We start from the raw sequence: 21,026 nt of genomic DNA on the forward strand, positions 1-21,026 counted from the left end.
TATTACTTAACTGTGATTAAAAACATAAGCTGTACTGTTGATAAAATTTGTCATTTTTTAATTTCTTTAAAAAACTGGAATATTTGGGTTAAAAAAAATGGATCATAACGCCCCCTACAGGGGTGTTTTTTGTGATGTAGAGCCATATTTGGTGCTTGTCTACATCATGTGAAACTTTTAAAAACCTCACAGCCCCTCCCTCCAGACACAAACAGGCGAGTCCTCGCCTTGCAGACATAGAAAACCTCGCCTAACAACACATATGAACAGATGTGAGCTTATATGGTGTAGATTTGCTAGTTTAAGACTTTTATTCTTTCACAGAGTTTCTGATTAATTATTCCTGCAATAGGACAAATTTGTGCTTTTGAGGAGTGTAAAAGTAACACCGGACTTTATTCTTTACCTGCTACTACTTCCTGCAGCTGCCGCAACCTGCCGCTAGTCCCCACCATAGATATATATAGAACGCTAGATGCCTCGTCCGCGTTGCCAGCCAACAAAGTCGAACGTCCGTGCCTGGCGGCCATCTTACCACAGGTAGCTCTCTCACCCATAACGCTGTTGGTAGTGTAAAAGTACTTTTCAGAGGACCATAACTTGATCAAATTTCAACAGATTTTCAAACGGTTTGGTTTGTTATAAACATGGGTGGATGTAATAATTATACTCAATTGTTATTAATGATTATGTTGTCCTAAAAATAATGTTATGAAACAGGTAGATTAATATTTCCTATTACAAATAGGTTATAAGAAAGGCTCTATGTTGAAATCCTTTAATGATTATGTTGTCCTAAAAATAATTTTCTGAAACAGGTAGATTAATATTTCCTATTACAAATAGGCTATAAGAAAGGCTCTATGTTGAAATCCCCACCCTGTACACAGATGTATATACTGTAGACACTGCATACTTGAATAATTGAGGTCTTGAGACCATACATGTAGGGGATAAACTTAACTGAACATTTTACCCACCTCTGACAATACTTCATCCGCCTCTCAATATAATGCATGCTCATAATGTACCATAATCACAGAATACACAATATAAATTTACCCCTTTCATGCGTAGCATCCACTACGGTGGACACCTATTTGACAGCTGTTTTCTAGTATATTCTTGGGTGGATATTTGTAATTTTGCCACTTCAGGGGACATCAGTGAGTCATGCAATACACTGTCACTTACTCTAGAATGAATATTTATATATGTAAACTCATACATTGTAATAACCAAACTTTCTTTAGTGATAAACAGGAAAATAAAAATGATAGCCATATTTTTATAGAATAGCCAGATAATATAAATATGAAAAGCTTATCTAATTAATAATTTTGAATAAACTGTCAAAATACATTTAAAAAATAAGGTAAAATATGATCAAGAAATAAAAAAGCATCACTGTATGTGTCTCTGGAAGTAAAATACTGTATGCAAAAAACATGTGGCACTGTTTCTTATAATTCATGCTTGAAAGGGTTAATACCACTAATATTGGTATAAACAGTAAACGGTAACCTTCAGCATTATCAAATGTCCTCAATGTACAGTATAATTTACATTTACATATATGAAATCATAGAAAACCAGTCTGAAACACATTGTTTAGAAATATTTAATTAGGAGCTGAAACTCGGTGTCCGAAGACCCAACATCCACATTGCGCTAATGCCTCGTTTTCTTGTGTCAAGACTACGATGATTAGCGCAGCCATAAGCTGCACAAAAGTCCGGCATGTTCTCTTTGAAAAACAAATTTCCTGTAGAAATAAGAATGGAAGATGTTTTAAACAAACCAAACCCAAATTGAAAATCATGTGCAACTTTAGTTATATTGAAAAGAAACACCAATTCTGCCTCTGACTTCGACGTAAAATTACTAGGTGCTAGCTAGCAGCCTAGCCATACACAACGTTGACTAAACCGTTTTCTGAAGAGAAAATCTGCGATTTCAACATGTCCAAGCATCCAGGATTATAACCACGTTAATACTGTTTCTAATAAATCCAACCATTTGTAAATCCGTCAAAATTTCATCGAGATAAGAATAATAATGTTTCAGCATATCACTGACCTTACCTTGGTTTACCTCAGGTTCGACAGATTCTGCCAGGAAGCGAACCTGTGGTAAGATGGCCGACCTGTGATGCCGTTTAAGACTCCGCCATAAGGCATCTAGCGTTCTATATATATCTATGGTCCCCACAGCTTTCCAGAGCTGCTGACAGGCCAGCGCAACAGTGCTAATGGCTCAGACTGATACGGTTCAGGACCACCTGGTTCATGTGTAGCTGAGGAGAGTCAGGAGGGGAAACATCTTCCACCTCAAAGATCGCTCTGTGGTGTAGATGCTTCGTGAATCTCGCTTTCTGTCTTGCTATTGGCTGCTGAGCTGCTGTCTGTCAATCATTTCTGCCTGTGTATCCCGACCCGCCCACTCTCCACTCCCTGATCACCCCCACATCTCGTAACCCAACCCTTGCAGTCTCAGGCATTTTTTAAAATTTGGCAGTGGGTGGAGTTATGCAAAATTTAGGGGGTGCAGTTACACACAATATATAGATATTATAGCATAGCTAAAGGCTGTTCAAACTCCTATAAAATGGTTAGCAATGATGAAATTATTAAATAAAAGTACACACACAATCCCAAGTCGTGTTTATTTGAGCAGAAAAAAAGAATTGCTCCATGGGGTTAACATGAAAAGGGACTACTTTGTTGTAAAGCTAGCTTGTTACTGGAATGGGGTCGGTGTTTTCTCTCCTGCCACAGAGGTGAAGTTGTGCAGCATGAGTAAGTCCCTTCACCCCAAGTTAAATTCAAGTTTTCTTTATAGTAATGTTAGGTTTTCTTGATGGCTTTAGGGCATCAGTGCAGGGCCAACCAACCGCCCAGACAAGGGCGATCACCATGGCAACGACCTTGCAAGGCATAGCTCCCACCGTGCAGGATCACTGGGGTTAAAAAGTAAAAACAAATAAATCTACAAAGAAAAGGAGCAAAAAGACCCAAGAGTATAAATGAATAAAAAGAGTTAATAAAGACAGAACTAGGTACATAAATACATAGTCTTTAAAATAAAGAAATATGTGCATAATTAAAAAATCCAACATAGTGCTGCAAAAACAGATAAAACACCCTGAGGTTTCTAAGGATTAATCATCAGATGAATATCTAGAATTCATAATTAAGGTGGTGCCATGTGACAAATGGCTAAATTGTACACCAGATTTCAGATTTCTCCAAGGCTCAAAGCTGATCCTCACTGGATGAAACTTGATGCTGCAGAGCTGTCTTTAATCTCTTTAAATGATTACAGAAATGTGGCTTTTTGCACATGGCTACATCATTGACATTAAGATATTTTTGGAAGAATAAGCATTCTTCTTCAGATTATTCCATACATTTAGCGAGATAACAAATGTTCATTAATGGATCAATACAAACTGCAGTCTCTGTGTGAGCCCTTGGGAACTTGTGATCTTAGTTAGTGATAGTGTTTACATTCTTTGATTTCATTTTAACGGCAACAGTGAGCTCCAGCAAAGATCAATAGTGTTCGAGTTGTATTTTGGTTAACTGTGTATTAAATTGGATAGTACCACAGTCGCTGTGCTCATGTCTGTTTGCTTGGAGCTATAATTGATAGCTATAGTTGAAATGTAGTCCTTTCTCAGCTTCCTTATTTTTAATTTTATGTTATACATGAAAATACAGATCTGAAAAAGTAAGTACACCCCGCCTTTCAATTCTAAGCTTTTACATATCAATATGAATTAAACAGAATCATCTGGTTAAAAAGATATTAGCTAAAGCTTTGTTGAGACTCATTCAAAAAGACAAGAATAAAATGAAGCAGCATTGTGAAGAAGAGTTCAAAATTCCTCCACAGCCAAGTGACAGACTGATAACTTCAAACAAAAAACCATTACTGCGACTTATTGCTGCTAAAGGAGCTTTTAAAAGCTGCTGGATCATGAGATGGACGCAGTATTTCACACACTAATTCTGACTTTTAGTGTGCATTCACACCAGCTCTTCTAGATCAAATTTTGATTGTGCAACCAAACTCACATCTCAGTAGCAAAAGATGTAGGTCTCGGTTTGCTTCAAAGTTTGGCCGGAGATTTTTCCTTCCTGTTCAAAAGGGAGTTTTTTTTCTTTTCCAGTCACCTGCCGCCTCATGCATGTTCAGGATGGGTATTGAGTCCAAGCCAAGATTCAGTTGAATCCATTAGTTTTCTTAACTAGGTTAGGGTTTTTTTTATGAACTGATTTGTATAAAAAATATTTTAACACTCTAAGGCCCAACCCATGAAAAAATGGTAAGAAAAGTCCAATTTTTTTATATGAGGTCTTTATTTGGCCCTTTAACAAAATATAAAAAAACCAATTTATTGCCATGTGATAGTTTAAAAATATTATATTATGGTTTTCTGCTTCTGGGTATCTATTAGCAGACAGAAGACAAGTATCAGATTGTGTTCAACAGGATTTTGAACTAAGTTTATACCATAAATTGAAGCAAAATGTGTCAGAAACTGTATGTAACAAATATGTCACGTCAGGCTCTTATGGGTTAAATTGGACTAATGTAGATTTGTTTTAACTGGATGAGTTAGCTTGAATTCATTGTGTTTGTGAGGTGTTTTGAGATGACTGAGATGAATTGCCGTCATACAAACAAAGCTAAATTGAAATGAACAAAATGCAGGAAGTAAACGACTTCTGCAACAGAAACAAGTTGTCTTGCATTAACCAATAGATCAGCGAGTTTTCTTCTTCCTTGTTTATCTTCTTCAGTAATTCTTGATGCAGTGCCACCTCTGGCGAGGAGGGAAATGTGTTATATAGAAGGTTTGGTTTATTTGACAATAGTGTGAAAGCAAATTCTGACTGGCTGAATGTTGCAACGCCCAACTGAACCAAGTCCCTGATCGTACCAAGTGTACTGGGTTATTAAGTTTAGTTTTTATTTAATAAATAACAACACAGTGTGATCTGGCATGTTGTTGATTTGAGATCCATCAGGGTTTAAGATCTGATGTGGACAGTTGAGAGCAGCGTTTCCCAAACTTTTTAAACCACGACCTCTAAGATGGAATACTGTAGACCATCCTCTAAATGTAAGGCTTGTAAACTGTCAGATTGTTCATAAATAAGGAGGATAACATGTTTTTTTTTTCCAGATTATGTTAACAACTGTGACAAAACATCCATATTCCAAAAATCAGCTTCTTTTGCCGAGATGATGCCAAATTTGGAATTTTAAAAGAGAATCCATTAACTTTATTTCTGATGGTATATATCCTAAATGTAAGGCTTAAAAAACTATCACACACTTCATAAGGAGGGAGGATAAAGTGTTATTATGGTGGAACCTGTTCACTGCTTACAGATGCAGACAAATTCAGATTTTTAATACAGCATACATCATAACTTCGTTGTTTTTGCATTAATTAGTTAAAAAATTAACATGTTAATTTCACAGATTAGTGTCTTTGTGTACATTTTGACAGCTCAATAAAAATGATCTGGTAACCCCCTGAAATGATCTTTGGACACCCATTTTGGGAAAGGCTGGTTTACAGTATTCTTCCCTAGTTCAGCAGGTGAATTTAAAGCCTCAGATGTCCAACAGTTTATTGTTCTACTTCGTCTAAAAGAGGACGATGATTTGCTTCTTGGAAACAGTGATGTAACATCTGCGGCAACACTTTCTTTGTCCTGAGCTGCTTTTATCGTTCAGTGAGAACATCTCAGGTGGGAACTTGGTTGTGCTTTTCTCTCTAAAGAAATCTTAAACATGCACCCCAATTTCTAAAATTAAGAAGGATACTTCAGCTGTTTCTGCATAACAAGTTTGGTGTTTCGTGCCAGTCTGTGTGTGTGTGTGTGTATACACATTACACCTCATTAAGCAGACATTGTAGAACAGCCATAAGACCAGTGCCACAGCAGTGATTGAGTGTGAAACGGCACAATTCTCCTTCTCATCAGGGACCGACTCTGAGCCTGTTACAGAACATTTACATGAACACAACCTCACTTTACATCTCATTAGCACAGAGAACACATCAACATGAAGGAGGAGTGGAGAAGGAATGGAGGGATGCTTTAATGAATAGATGAACTGGGAGATCCAGACAGAGATGTTCCAGTTGGAAAGAAATGAGATGGTCTCATTAAGTACCAGAGCAAACGCTTACAGATGTACTCTGCTTGTATTTTTTTTTTTTATTATTCTCTAACAAAATTTCTTTTGTGTCTTCAGGGACGTGTTTGTTCTGTTGGCTTTTGTGTTCTTCAGGCTTTTATTTGGTTTTAATTCGTATTCCCTGCTTGTTATTGGCAGGCTGTTGGCAGGCTGCTGACAAGGCAAAACATTAAAGTTTTGTATATTTGAGATCAAACATTTATCAGATTGCTGACCTTTATGTTGCACCTTGACAGGCAAATAACATTTTGTCTAGCAGGATGTTTCTAATGGTACAGTACAAGTTCTTGTAATTAAAACCAATAACAGTGCTGTCTCAGTACTCTGAACAGTCTTAGTATTTGATGCACTCGGAGCAAAAAGGGCAAGGAAAAACTCCTTGTTATAACTTAAACCTATTCTTCTGGACAGAGCTGTTTTAGCTTGGTCATATTCCAGCAACATAGCAATTTTCCTAATGATGGAGTAATAAAAGTTTTCTTATTCTTATTCTTATTTGCCTGCATTGGTCAGTAAGGCTAGGCTACTTAAACACACAGTTAAGCTGTGACACTGAACCATTACTGAAGTAATTCTACTCTTGCTGCACTATTATATCGTCCTGAAGAAAAATGGGTATCTCCTCGGCATCGATTGCAGTGATGAAGGCAAATGCTGCGAGATCGTCCATCCTTGCAGTTGTCACGTCAACGAACTTGTCCAACTTGGCTACACTGCTTTATAGTCCACTCCTGACATCTCACGAAGTTCTCATCTGACCATGCAGTCAGATGGTAGATAGTCTATTCGAATGGGCCTATGTTGTACTCTGGGTCCACTTATTGCTGGTGGTGGTATTAGAGGAATAGAATATTTAGCTGTAAATGCTGGATCATCCTCAGTAGCGTCTGCACTGTGAACGCATCACTGTAATCTACTGTTGATGTAGCTGGTAGCAGGGTTTGCACCTAAACTAATCTCTATGTGGACATGGTCTTATCCACTAAATTTTATTTTGTTGTTTGGATGTGTCCTCCACATGGAACCATTGTTTTTGGAGCCTTAAAACACAAATCTTTTAAATAAATTTAATCTTTTAAATTCCATTTGTCATTCAGTTTTTGCTAAACAGAAGATGTCAATATAGTTGACTTGACACTGAAAATGGTGTAGTACATATGCCAGGCCATCGAGTGGCACTGTAACGCATTATCAGTTGGCAGAGTTTGCACATTCAGGTTAAGGGACAAGTTGGGCTATGGCATCATCGCTTCAGGAAAGATGGCGTATCACACTCATACAGGATCAAATTTTCATTCTGAATTTCATTCAGTTCTCATCAAGCTTTTTTTTTTTTTTCTTCATTAAGATATTGTGCAAAAAAGGCTGCTGGAGTGCTGTCGGTTTTGTTATGTAGGCTGTTATAATGGCTGATATATTCATATTTTGATAGTGGGATGGTGTGTGGTTTCTGCTCAGCTGGGGTGGAGAGGAAGTGAAGCTGTCATTCAGGAAGCTATAGCAGGTGAGACAGATCGAGCTTTGTCACGCTGTCTGCCTTTTATCTGCCTTTATCTGTAGTGTGCTGTCTATGACAACATAACTGTGCTTAAATCCCCACTACTGAACTTTGTAAGATTTTCTGAGTGTGGCACCCCATAAAAACGATTCATTCAGCTTCCATCTTTCATCCTGCCTCTTCTCTGAGATCTTTCTAACCAGTAAAAGTCTGTCCGATGTTGACTCTTGATTATCTCTTGCTCTGTCCCTTTCTCTCTTTCTTTTCTTATATTCCACCAATAATTTCCTCTTTCATTCGTTTAGTGATTTAGCTGCTGTGCCCTTTTCAAAATGGCTGGTGTGTGTATATCCAGTTATTAGTGTGTGACACGGTGGATAAAGCAAAACTTAGAAGTAAAGTGATGCAGCATCCTGGAAGTAAAATTGTGAAAGGCAAATGCATCTTTTGAAGGCTGGAAAGTAACATAATGCTACTTATTTGTAAAAACAAATAAGCTGCTTTTTAACAGCCATTTTCAACAGTTAACATTTTTCCTGCAAATCTCAAAAAATTAATGCAATAAATTAAATATTTGTAACCAAGAAGGATGAAAATTTCAGGAGTTATTAGGTACCTTTTCAGAGTCTGAAAACTCACTTAATATAGCGAAAAAGTTGCTAAAATGGCAACACTGCAATTTCCCAGGTATTTCTATACTTGCACAGGTGCACATGCAATAAAAAAAAAAAATAGGTGTAATGCTTCAATTACATCTGGGCACACATGCAAGATTGTGCCCAGATTTGACCATGTATTTCAAACCCTGCAAAGTCTACATACTGTTGCTGGGTCTGTTGCTGTTATGGAGTCTAAAGTTGATTTTTTCCAACAATCTTTTAGCCTTTAGTCTTTGGAACAAGTAAAAGTGATCCTTGTAAATGTTCAGTTAATCAGTGTTAAACCAACGCTACTGAAATTTTCAAAGAAGAAAGGAAAGTTAAGAAGAAAAAAAAAAAAAAAAGAAGTGTGGTTTCTCAGTCGTGGCTGCAGGGCAACAATCGCTCCAGAAATGTTCATCATGTACATAACTTGGTCATATATGGAATATTGGAGTTTCGGAAAGTTCTGTCATGTTGCTTTTAAATGAATGTGGTAAATAAAATAAAAAATACTAAAAGTGAGAAAGTTTGGGTGTTTTCAGAAGGAAACACTTTATGTAAGTTTATCATAAAAAAGTGGGTTTTCATTGCTTGTAATATGACAAGCAGCCTGGTTTTAAGATTTTTTTAAGCCAGAGTCCTTCCTACCCATGACTGTTCCCAACATGTCCAGTTAACACCATCATCAAGCAAGAAGACAACTCATCTCAAAACATGAAGCTGCTTTAAAGCTCCAGCACTCACTCCACCATCTGAAGTCTCACTGCATAATAAATATGATGTGTTGAGTCATATTAAAATGAATGATGATGAATGTAATGCAAGGATTTATCAAAATTCAAGAAATAGCCCTAAAACTCAGCCCAGGGCTAACCAGACCAGGAGGAGAGGCCAAAATCCCACAAACAGGAGGACTAGAGAAGCTATCGGCACCTCCACACAAAAACAAATAGACACAATTCTGATTGGGGACTCTATAACACAGCATGTGAGGATGGCAAAGACGGAAAATCTAACACTTTTTGATACATCAGTCAGGGAACTGACAGAGATGTTGCCGACCATTCTGTCTTCACATCCAGATGGTATGAAGATTATTGTCCACACAGGGTCTTTTGATATTCTGAGGAGGAAAATTGGCTCTGAGATCCTGAAAAAAGACTTTTCTCTGCTGTTGGAGAGACTGTGTCAGTTTGGAGCACACCATGTTTACATTTCAGGACCCATTCCTACAGCGGGTAAAGGGATTGAACTTTTCAGTAGACTTCTTGGCCTGAACACATGGTTATCAAACGCATGTATCACCCATGGGATGAAGTTCATTGATAACTTCAATATCTTTTGGAACTGTAAGGAGCGATTCAGACCTGATGGTGTGCATCCAAATCTAACTGGATGCAGATTACTTGGTGCACACTTGCGTCATGCTGTTGGGACGGCAAACCCAAACATGAGTGTACAGATAAGAGCGAAGGACACAGCAGAGAAGCGATCAACTGCCAGCTCTCCCCCCTCACCAGACCCTCTTCTCCACATCACCCAAGGTCTTAAAAGGATGTCTCTATCCAGGTCTGAACCCCAGCGACCACCATCTACCAAGAAATACAGGGCTCCCCCCCCTCCCCCTCCTCATCCTCCTATTAGATCATCTGTCCTGACCGAGCAGGGCATGGGAGGAGGTTCCCAGAGCAGCAGAATTCACAACAAAGATAACATGCCATGATGCGTTCAGGGTCCTTGCTGTAGTTTTGCTACTACTGACAGCTGTTCTGAGATCAAGCCTGGACCCAGTAGGATTCCTGTGTTAGTTAGTAAAATAAGGAATCGAACACGGTCAGCTTGTGGGGTGAATCGATCTAATCTGTTAACTGTACCTTGTATAACTCAGAATACAACAGAGACCAGTGCAAACTTCATAAAGCTAGCTGTACTAAATGTTAGATCTCTGTCCAACAAGTCACTGTTAGTTAATGACTTCATCATTTCTCACAGTTTAGATTTTCTTTTTCTGACAGAAACATGGTTAACAGAAGACACAAGTGCTACAGTTCTTAATGAAACAGCACCCCCTCATTTTAGTTTCATGAATAAATGTCGAAACGGGAGGAAAGGGGGAGGAGAAGCTGCCTTATTTAAAGATTCATTCCAGTGTAAAGAAATGTCATTTGGTGATTTTACTTCTTTTGAATATCTTAGTTTTATTTTAAGGGGCATTCCTAAAATCCTATTTCTAATCATCTACAGACGTCCAGGACACTGTGTAAATTTTATTGATGAATTTTCTGAATTATTGTCGGTTATCTCTACTGATTTTAACCATTTCATCTTAACTGGGGATTTTAACATTCACATAGATAACATGACGGATGGTAATGTCAAGGAATTTTGTTCCATATTGGACATGTTTGGTTTATGGCAACATGTAAAAGAACCGACCCACATTCGAGGTCACATTCTGGACCTGGTTATTTCAAAGGGTGTTGATATTTCTTCTGTTGCGGTCACTGACTTGGCCTTGTCTGACCATTTTTGTATTTTGTTTGATTTATTAATCACTCAGAATGTTCAACCAACCTGCTTCTCCGTTAGGAAGAGGTACATTAATGAAAGAACAAGTGCTAAGTTTGTGGAGGCCATAGCTATGTTACCAACAACCAGTGCAGAGTCAGTTGATAGACTCCTGGATAATTTCAATCTGAAAATCTTGAATGTAATGGATGCTGTTGCACCGATAAGAATCAAGAGCAACTTGAGCAAACAGAAAACACCATGGAGAAACACCACTGTGGTTACCAGCCTAAAAAGAGAATGCAGAAAAACTGAGCGGAAATGGCGGAAAAATAAACTTCAAATTTACTATGAGCTGTACAAACAAAGCCTACGTAACTATAACAATGAGCTGTGCAAGGCCAGAGAGCTGCATTTATCTGAAATGATTAACAGGAATGTCAACAATTCTCGCACTCTGTTTGCTATGATTGAAAAACTTACAAATCCTCCTAAACAGATAAGCCCAGAGCTCCTTTCCACTGAGAAATGCAACCAATTTGCAAACTTTTTTAGCCAAAAAATTAAAACAATTAGGCAAAATATTAATTCCACACAGTCAAACAAGAAAATTAGTCTGTGTCTAAAACCCGGAAATAATTCTGATGTCATGTCGCAATTTAAAATGGTGAATTTAAAAGTCCTACAAGAAACAGTTTGGCATTTGAAATCAACAACATGCACTCTGGACATGATACCATCCGACTTTTTAAAAACAGTTTTTACCTCAGTAGAAAGTGATCTCCTACTGATAGTTAACAGCTCACTGGCATCAGGCATTTTTCCCAAGTCACTAAAGATAGCTGCTATTAAGCCACTCCTAAAGAAAAGGACTCTAGACGCCTCTATAATGAACAACTATAGACCTGTCTCTAACCTCTCTTTTATTTCCAAGATTATTGAAAAAGTTGTATTTCACCAGCTTCATGACTTTTTAAATGAAAGTGGAAATCTTGATAAATTTCAGTCCGGCTTCCGACCTCATCACAGCACTGAAACAGCTCTGGTCAAAGTGTTAAATGACATTAGGTTGAATACCGATTCTGGTCAAGTATCAGTCCTGGTTCTGTTGGATCTCAGTGCTGCGTTTGATACTGTAGATCACAGAATCCTGTTGCACAGGCTGGAAAACTGGGTTGGACTTTCTGGAGCGGTCCTTAACTGGTTCAGGTCCTATTTAGAAGGCCGGAGTTATTTTGTTACGATCGGCAGCTATGAATCCGAACGAGTGGCCATGACTTGTGGAGTCCCCCAGGGGTCAGTCCTTGGACCTCTTCTGTTCAACTTGTATATGCTCCCTTTGGGTAAAATATTACAAAACTATAGCATTAATTATCAAAGTTATGCAGATGATACACAACTTTATGTGTCTCTGTCACCAGATGACTGCAGTCCAATAGACTTAATGTGTCAGTGTCTGGAGCAAATAAACACCTGGATGAGGGAGAATTTCCTACAATTAAATGAAGACAAAACTGAGATTATTCTGTTTGGTAGCAAAGAGAAGAGGGTCAGCATTGGCAAACACCTGGAGACTCGGGCTCTTAAAATTACCAACCAAGTTCGTAACCTGGGAGTGTTGATAGACTCAGATCTGACTTTCAGCAGCCATATCAAAGCTGTCACTAAGACAGCTTTTTACCAGCTCAGGAACATCAACAGAATTAAAAGTTTAGTCTCCCAGAAAGACCAAGAGAAACTCATCCATGCATTCATCTCCAGTAGACTGGATTACTGTAATGGTCTTTTAACAGGACTTCCTAAAAAGAGCATTAAACATCTGCAGCTCATCCAGAACGCTGCTGCTAGAGTTTTAACCAGGACTAAGAGATCTGAACACATCACACCAGTTTTAAAATCTTTACACTGGCTTCCAGTCAGTCACAGAATAGATTTTAAAACCCTTCTGATCATTTACAAATCCCAGAATGGTTTAGGCCCAGAATACATCTGTGATATGTTCAGAGAATATAAACCTAGCAGAGCTCTTAGATCCAAAGACTCTGGTCAACTAGTCCAGGCCAGAGTCCAGACTAAACATGGAGAAGCAGCATTTAGCTGTTATGCTGCAAACAAATGGAACAAACTGCCAGTGGAGATTAAACTTTCCCCAAATGTAGACATTTTTTAAATCCAGGTTAAAAACTTTTCTTTTCTCATGCGCCTATGCATGAAATCTGCACGGTAACTTTTTTTTAACTTATCTTGCTTTTAATCATTTTAATGTAATTTATTATTTTATTGTGATTATGTGTTGATTATGTGTTGATGCCTTTTACTATTCTAAATATCTGTAATGTCTTTGTTTTATGTAAAGCACTTTGAATTGTCCTGTACATGAAATGTGCTATACAAATAAACTGCCTTGCCTTGCCTTGCCTTGCCTTTAAATAGAAAACGCTGACTGGTCAGATTTTCTGTCTCTTATTTCTAATCGAGTTACGCTTCTTAAACACAGCGAGGCATTTCTAATTAAATCACTCCCAAATTCATGAATCTACATAACGAATGTAAAGCCACACACACACACTCAAACACACAGGAAAGGGCAGGCCTCATCGCTCCATTCCTCTTTACGCCCATATACAGCCATCACCTCGCATAACGAATGAAGATCAGATTTGAATAATTGGGTTTTATCTTTCAGCAGAGGCAGAGAATCTGCTGTTAGTGGTTTTCTTAAAAGGTGAGTGTGTGTTGAGTCTGCCTACTTCCTGCCCTCATTTTCCCCATGTACTCACAAGAGTGTTTGTTTTCACTTTATAAAATATTATTTTATTTATTTAAGCTGTTCACTTAATTATTTATATCAATATATGATTCACTTTATTATACTGGTCAAAACTTTAAACAAACATACTCTTTTCAATTTAAAAAGTAGGTGTATTTAATTATAATTAAATCGTTATTAATTATAGTATAATATAGCTTTCGTCCACTCATATTCCTCAAATAATCAATACAGTAATGCAGGAATACAACCAATCTCATTGTACTACTCACATTGTATGTCAGTATAATGACAATAAAGATATGTCTTGACTTTTAAAAAAAATATTATAAGATAAAGTACAGATATGCCCACACGCATTGAGCTCAATATGCTGCGTAACCAAGGCAACCTAAATTAGGCTCAGCAGGTATGTGGGCATTACGTGAGGAAAGAGGGTGATCAAGTGGGGATGAAAGAATGGGAAGGGAAAGTGGGAGAGGGTGCAAAGAAAGGACGGAGTGTGGAAAGGAGGAGTGGAGCGCTGCAGATAAGACCTGAGAAGAAGAGGAGGAGATTAAAGGTGAAGTCAGAGGTTGAATGTGATTAGAAGTGGGGACAATGCACGGGGTGAGTCAGAAGGCAACGAGAGTGATGGGAAAGTAGCATGCTGCTTATTGCATGCCACAGAGAATAAAGGCAGCAACCAGTCTGCAGGAGCAGGGTGTTTCTGTGTGTGTGTGTGTGTGTGTGTGTGTGTGTGTGCACAGAAAAAGCTATTAAGCAATACCAGCACAGACAAAGCTAACTGAATTACACTACCAAAGAGACAAGATTACACCACACACACACACACACAGAAGCACTCATTTATGTTGACTAGTATCTGGATGACAGAAGGGGTCCAAGAACACAGACGGCCAGTGGGTGAGATGACGCACAAGCACACACACATGCTCACATAACACATACATCTAAATATACACATGTACAAAGACTGTTTCTCCAACTTGTCACATAACCGTGTGTATGTGTGTGTGTGTGTGTGTGTGGTGACGCAAAGAAAATTTATGTGTGCTTGTGAAAATGTTTGTCGCAGCTTTTTCAGCTGTGTGTGTGTGAGACAGCTCGTCAAAGTGTTAATTGGAGAAGGAGTGTGTCTGCCTTTCTCTTTGCATCCCTGCAGCATTTTTCTCCTCCTCCTCCTCAACTGTCTGTCTCGTTCCTTCTCTTCATCTGTCAGATGGAGATCTTAGCTTTAAGAAATGTCTGGCTTTTCTTTTTTTATAAGCAATTTCTGCTCTTTGGCCACTTTGCTGATCTAGTGATGCCTGTGGTTACAAGTTGGTGTTAGCAGAGGGTTTTGGGGAATGACTGAGCTTTGAGGATGGTGATTGATCGGAGGCTGTCATCTGCCAGGGATTCCTTACACCACTGTCAGTCTAGTCCAGTGGTTCTTTTTCTACAATGACCCCCTTTGGAGGAATAAACATTCCCAACCCCCCATGTGTCTATATATACACATATATATATATATATAGATATATATATATTGATCTGTATGATTGGGTTCATATAGTGCAGGGGTGGCCAACGTCGGTCCTCGAGAGCCACAATCCTGCAGGTTTTCCATGCATCCCTGCACCGACACACCTGACTTAAACTAATGAGTCATTGTGCAGTTCCTTATAGGCTGTTGGATCCATTTAATTTGAGTCAGGTGTGTTGTTGCAGTGATGCATGGAAAACCTGCAGGATTGTGGCTCTTGAGGACCGACATTGGCCACCCCTGATATAGTGCTTATCAAAGCACCCAAAGCGCTTTACCTTGTATCCACCATTCATTCATACTTGCTGATGGTAAGCTGCATGTGTAGCCCGAAACGTGGCAGCCAATCCGCCTCTCCGACCACCACCAAACATTCATCCACAGTCATACCTCAATGCCGACCCTGGAGGCAAGGAGGGTGAAGCGTCTCTCCCAAGCAGACAACAACAATTGACTGAGGGAATGGGAATCGAGCTGCCAACTTTCCAGTTATTGAATAACCTGCTCTGCCACATGAGCCACTAAATAAAAGGTGGACATTTCCACGGTATAAATTGGCACCTCATCTTGATGATCTGCAAAACGACCTCCTCCGTTATCACGTCCACTCTTTCTCATCATCCAGGATGCTCTGTGAAACTGTCCTGACGTAGGAGCAGACAACTGCTGCCTTATGCATCGCATGCAGAGCAGCATTTCTCAAACTTGATGCCTTGTTTCCGTATGAGCTGAAGAAATAAATGAATCTTTCTGCCAGCTTTAGTAGAAACAGCCTTTAAACTAATTTAACGGGTCCTTAATGGTTCTGAGTCTAAGGTTGGAAAACTGACCCAGTTCCAAATAACTGATGCCTTTTATGGTAATGAGCTCTTCCTTCCCCCTCTTCTTCTTGTAAAAACAAATCATCATAAACAGTTAATTCAAACTAATTTATAAAATCCGTTTTATAAATTGAGTCCTTTTGGTACGCTCATCAGTCAGTGCACATGAAATGATGCAACTATATCTGTGGGGTTAGACAAAGAAGTTTTTTACCTCCTTGTTAATGTCTGTTGAGATGATTTATCAACTTTTTGTTTTGTTTTCAACAGTTATTGAAGATCTGATGTTTAGAGTTTATTATTATTAAGCAAAGAGTAATATTCTAATAAAAAGAAGTGGAAGTTATTATAAAGGTGGACTTTCCTGACTTCTCTCTGGTATTTTTCTTAAAGTCTGTTTTCTGGTTAAATACTTGTGGCATCATACGGGGGGTCCATAAAGACACTTTTCAATTCAAGAAATTTATTACCAAAGGAAATAGACCAATCTGTGGAAATGATAACAAAATAGGGAGTAAATATGAAAGTTTTGTTTTTGTCTCATCTAATACACCTCTATATGTGCACTATTAGTTGCACAAAGAACATCAAGACATCGATCGATTTGATGCCACGTTTGTTGTAGTATAGCCTCATCAATGACATAAGTGATCTTTTGCTTCAGGTCGTTGATGTCCTGTGTTTTTGTTCGATACACAAAATCTAAAACATAACTCCACAGAATGAAGTCCAGGGGAGTGATATCTGGTGAATGAGGTAGCCAGGGAATTGGGCCTTACCTTCCAATCCACCTGTCTGGAAATGTTTAATATAAGAACTCCTGAACATTCAGTCTTGGCTTGGAGTTTGTAAAGGCTGCAGAAGCTCAGAATGGTACAATAGAGCAAAGCCACAGAGGGACTTGAGTGCAAATAAGTTTTTCAAAATAATTCCTAAAAACCAGTGAAAAGAGGCAAAAAAAGGGGAAATGTGCTCAAATTTTCTCTATCAGTTAGGAGCATTTTTCACTCTCTAGAGATTAGAAATTGAAGATGCACTAGCCCTGATATATATATAGTGTTTTACAGTAATCCAGTTGAGTGGAGACAAAAGTACAGACTACTATCCTATTTTATTTCAGCCAGCTGCCTTAAATGATTAAAAATACTATTTGACATCTGCCTTAAACTGTTTATCAAACATGAGATCACCTCTGCCTTATTAACACTGAATTTTAAAAGTGGAGGGACATCCAGGCCTTCCTTAACGTCATCAAGCCAGTGGAGCAAAAGTTTCACAGCATCTAAGTCTTTCTGTCTTCATGGAAGATAAATTTGGCAGTCTTAGTGGAATAGTGGAAATCGATGCCATTCTTCCTAACTATAGACCAGAGTGAGAGCATAAACAAAGAAAACAATGGGGGCCCAAACACTGAGCCAGGGGGACACCGTGATGAAGATGAGCATTTTAAACGCACCTATCTCAGAAATGAAGAAGTACTTAAATTTAAAGTTGTGGTGATATATAGCAGTCCAAATCCAAATAATCTAAATAGTTGAGAAAGAAAAAAATAATTAAAGTAAAAGCTCCGGGGGAAAAATACAGGGAACAGATATTTGTGGATGATAACAAGGAACTGGGCCTGAACAAAGGAAACTGGGTCATTGACAAGGAAACAATATGGGAAGCACAAGAAACAGAAAAGTGCAAGTAAAACCATTTCTAAATAAAACAGGAGGTCATGAAAAGCTGAAATGACCCATAAACACCTCCAATGACAGAATAATCAGTTTCACACTGAAGAAAATCATCCCTCTTCTGATTCTGAGTTTTGGGTCAGTCTGTTTGTTTCTCCATCATGGAGTCTGGATGGAAACTCAGCGAGTGTTTGGGATTTGTAGTCCTTATGTGTGGTCTCTTTCTGTAGTTTGCACAGTTCGCTGTCAGAAGTTTCTGATCTCTCGAGTCGGGGAGGACTGGATCTTCCTCATCCTGCTGGGACTCCTCATGGCCCTGGTCAGCTGGGCGGTGGACTTCTGCATCGTCATCTGCCTACAAGGTGATTAAAATCTTCTTTATTTTTCATGCTACGTGACCTAAAGTTAAAAGAAAGTTGGAAACAGCAGTTTATTTGTGTCCACGCCTTCACCCCTAAATTTGTTTGAAATAATTTTGGAAATGGGGAGAAAAAAAGCAAATAGTCTAGAATAAAATACAATTAAATGTTAAATAAACTAATAACAACAAACAAAAATGAATAATATCTAAATAAATAATAATAATTAAATAAAAATAATTAAGAAAATGACTCGATGAAATAAAAACAAATAGAATTAAAAAAACTGGCAGCAGTTTGTGGCAAATATGCGACTATAGGCCTGATGGAGTTGAAGTAGAAAGAAATCAATGGCCAAATAACTGGACCTGAGCTAACATGATATTATCTGAAGGTCCAGTCCATTGATATTGAGTCCGGTCACAGGAGATCCTGTAATGAGGGCAGAGTTCTGCAGAAATCCAGCAGGAATAAAATAATCCCAATGTTTGATAGGTGATAGGCTGAAAGGGGATAAACATGAGAGAGAGGGATGAAATAGATGAGGGATATGGGAGCAACGGAGGAGGAAGTTAGGAAAGGAAGATCCAAAGCACATGGAAGGATGGATAGAAGGATTTTTACAGCATAAGGATGTGTAACGTGGAGATGATGTAGACTGATCTGAATGGTTCTAAAAAAAATAAAATAATAATAAATAAACCAGTGCGTGTGTGTGTTATACATACACACTTACTTTTCTGCTTTGTAAATGTGTTGTAAATTTGTTGCTTACCTGTCTGCCCTTGTTTTATGTGTGTGTGTGCCCACAGCCCAGAAGTGGATGTACGGTGGTCTGGACAGTAATGTCTTCCTACAGTATCTGGCCTGGGTCACCTACCCCGTGGTTCTCATCACCTTTTCTGCTGGCTTCACCCAGGTCCTCGCCCCGCAGGCTGTCGGTACGACACACACACACACACACACACAGACACTTTGACATGTGAAGTCTGTAAACTTTGATTTCAGATCAGTGCTGAGACACTCATACATGTGTGACCAACACACACCTTGAAGCGCCTGAATCTCAGAACCAGAGTGAATACCAACAAGAGAACATTGCAGGGGGTGTTGGTACATTTTTTGTACCACGCATTCAGCTGTGTTGCTCATTGTGTTGCACCATCCTTATTAGTTTCCTATCTTTGTAAAGGGGACTAATCAGGCTTTCCAACGATTTATAATACAACATCTATTAGACGGGAGAGATGATCAACCAAACACACATTCCCTTACTTACACATGCCAAGGTTTCTGTGAAAGGTGATCAACTTCTGCTCCACCTGCAGGTTCAGGGATTCCTGAGATGAAGACCATCCTGAGAGGGGTGGTGCTGAAGGAGTACCTCACTTTTAAAACCTTTGTGGCCAAAGTCGTCGGCCTCACCTGCGCTCTGGGCAGTGGCATGCCCTTGGGCAAGGAGGTAAGACACAGATAGAAATCAGCATCTTCCAGCCCAGTTATGTGTGTGCAAAAAGGCTGGAAACGAACTTTGTGTATGACTGGGAAGATGCTAAATGTTCAGACAACACACGCTAAGATTCATCATTACAACGCATGACTCAGTCCAGGCTGCTCACACTCATGTTGGAGAAAGACCAGGGCCCTCATTTATCAGTCATTCATAGAAACCGCCCTAAAATTCAAGTGATTGCAGCTGTTTTCTGTTTCCATTTTTCCTCCTGCAGGGTCCCTTTGTTCACATCGCCAGTCTGTGTGCTGCTCTCCTCAGCAAGTTCATGTCTATGTTTGGAGGAATCTACGAGGTGAGGCTCCCCCACCCCATTATTAAAGGAAGCATATTTTCCTTTTCTTTTATTTTCTAAAGCAAAATGGAAAATCAGATGAGGAGCAAACAGCCAGATTTAATTTAGTTTTCACTAGAGTATACTGTTTGACTACTTGTCCAGCGAGTTGAACCCTTTGATCATCACGATAAATACGTGTCTATTACAGTTATAAATCTGCATACTTGCAACAGTCCCATTTTTTTCATTTTATGTCTTCCTTTTCCTTTTGGAGACAAAGAATAAGAATAAAGGACCACTGTAGCCAGCACGTTTTTTATTTTACTTGCAACCATAAAAAATCTTGGAGCTAGGTGCTCCTTTTGTTCAGGCCTTTGGATAAGAGTCCAACATACAGGACGGTACAGGTACAGGCACAGTTCAGGACCAATTTCCTCCAGAAGGTTTTACTTTGGGAGATAACCAGAAAATCTGCAGTGATCTGCTGAGACTGATCAACATTCCCTCCAGGATAAGTGCTGGGATCCACAGAGTTTAGATTTTTGGTTTGAGATGATTAAAAAAACAAAGAAAGAAAAGAAAACAAACTATTTTTTTCCAGCAGAAATCTCTCCAGTGGGAGGAATAGGTGTACCAGAGTTTTCCATGATGCCACATTTCCTCTGATATTGTCACACTTTGGCTTCCTTTTCCCAGTATTCTTAAATAAATAAATTATATTATAATGAAGCAGAGATGAGAATGGATTAGATGTTTCATTATCTGTACTGTTTAGTCCATTACGGGTTGCGGGTAAGCTGAAGCCTATCCCAGCATTTAGCAGGTGAGAGGCAGGGTACACCCCGGACAGGTCACCAGTCCATCGCAGGGACTGTACAGATATGGACAAACAACCATTCACTCACACACACACTCCTAGGGAAAATTTAGAGTGACCAATTTACCTAACATGCATGTCTTTGGATGGTGGGAGGAAGCTGGAGGACCCGGAGAGAACCCACACATACAAGGGGAGAGCATGCAAACTCCACACAGAAAGGCCACTGCCCCCCAGCTTCGAACCTCCCCTCAGCCGAGGCTCGAACCAGCGACCTTTTTGCTGTGAGGCTGTGGTGCTAGATTAGATAATCATGTCATATTTTGTGTCTGGTCAAGTTTGGAAACAGAGGAAGAAAACTCAGAATGACAGATGTCTGTCGTCTCCCTGCTGTAATCT

At 39.0% G+C, this 21,026-nt stretch overlaps 1 protein-coding gene across 3 annotated transcripts in view; it reads left to right on the top strand.

Annotated features, from left to right (window-relative positions):
* The window catches only part of LOC121645897 (chloride channel protein 2-like), a 158,499-nt gene that overhangs the window by 65,860 nt on the left and 71,613 nt on the right, over window positions 1-21,026 (top strand). For all 3 annotated transcript variants that reach the window (XM_041994666.1, XM_041994667.1, XM_041994668.1), the window contains 4 exons: window positions 17,895-18,026; window positions 18,836-18,964; window positions 19,352-19,485; window positions 19,751-19,828. In XM_041994666.1, coding sequence (XP_041850600.1) covers window positions 17,895-18,026; window positions 18,836-18,964; window positions 19,352-19,485; window positions 19,751-19,828 — 473 coding nt within the window. The remainder of the gene's footprint in view (window positions 1-17,894; window positions 18,027-18,835; window positions 18,965-19,351; window positions 19,486-19,750; window positions 19,829-21,026) is intronic.

The sequence above is a fragment of the Melanotaenia boesemani genome, chromosome 9 (assembly GCF_017639745.1).
Source record: "Melanotaenia boesemani isolate fMelBoe1 chromosome 9, fMelBoe1.pri, whole genome shotgun sequence".
NCBI classification, from domain to species: domain Eukaryota; kingdom Metazoa; phylum Chordata; class Actinopteri; order Atheriniformes; family Melanotaeniidae; genus Melanotaenia; species Melanotaenia boesemani.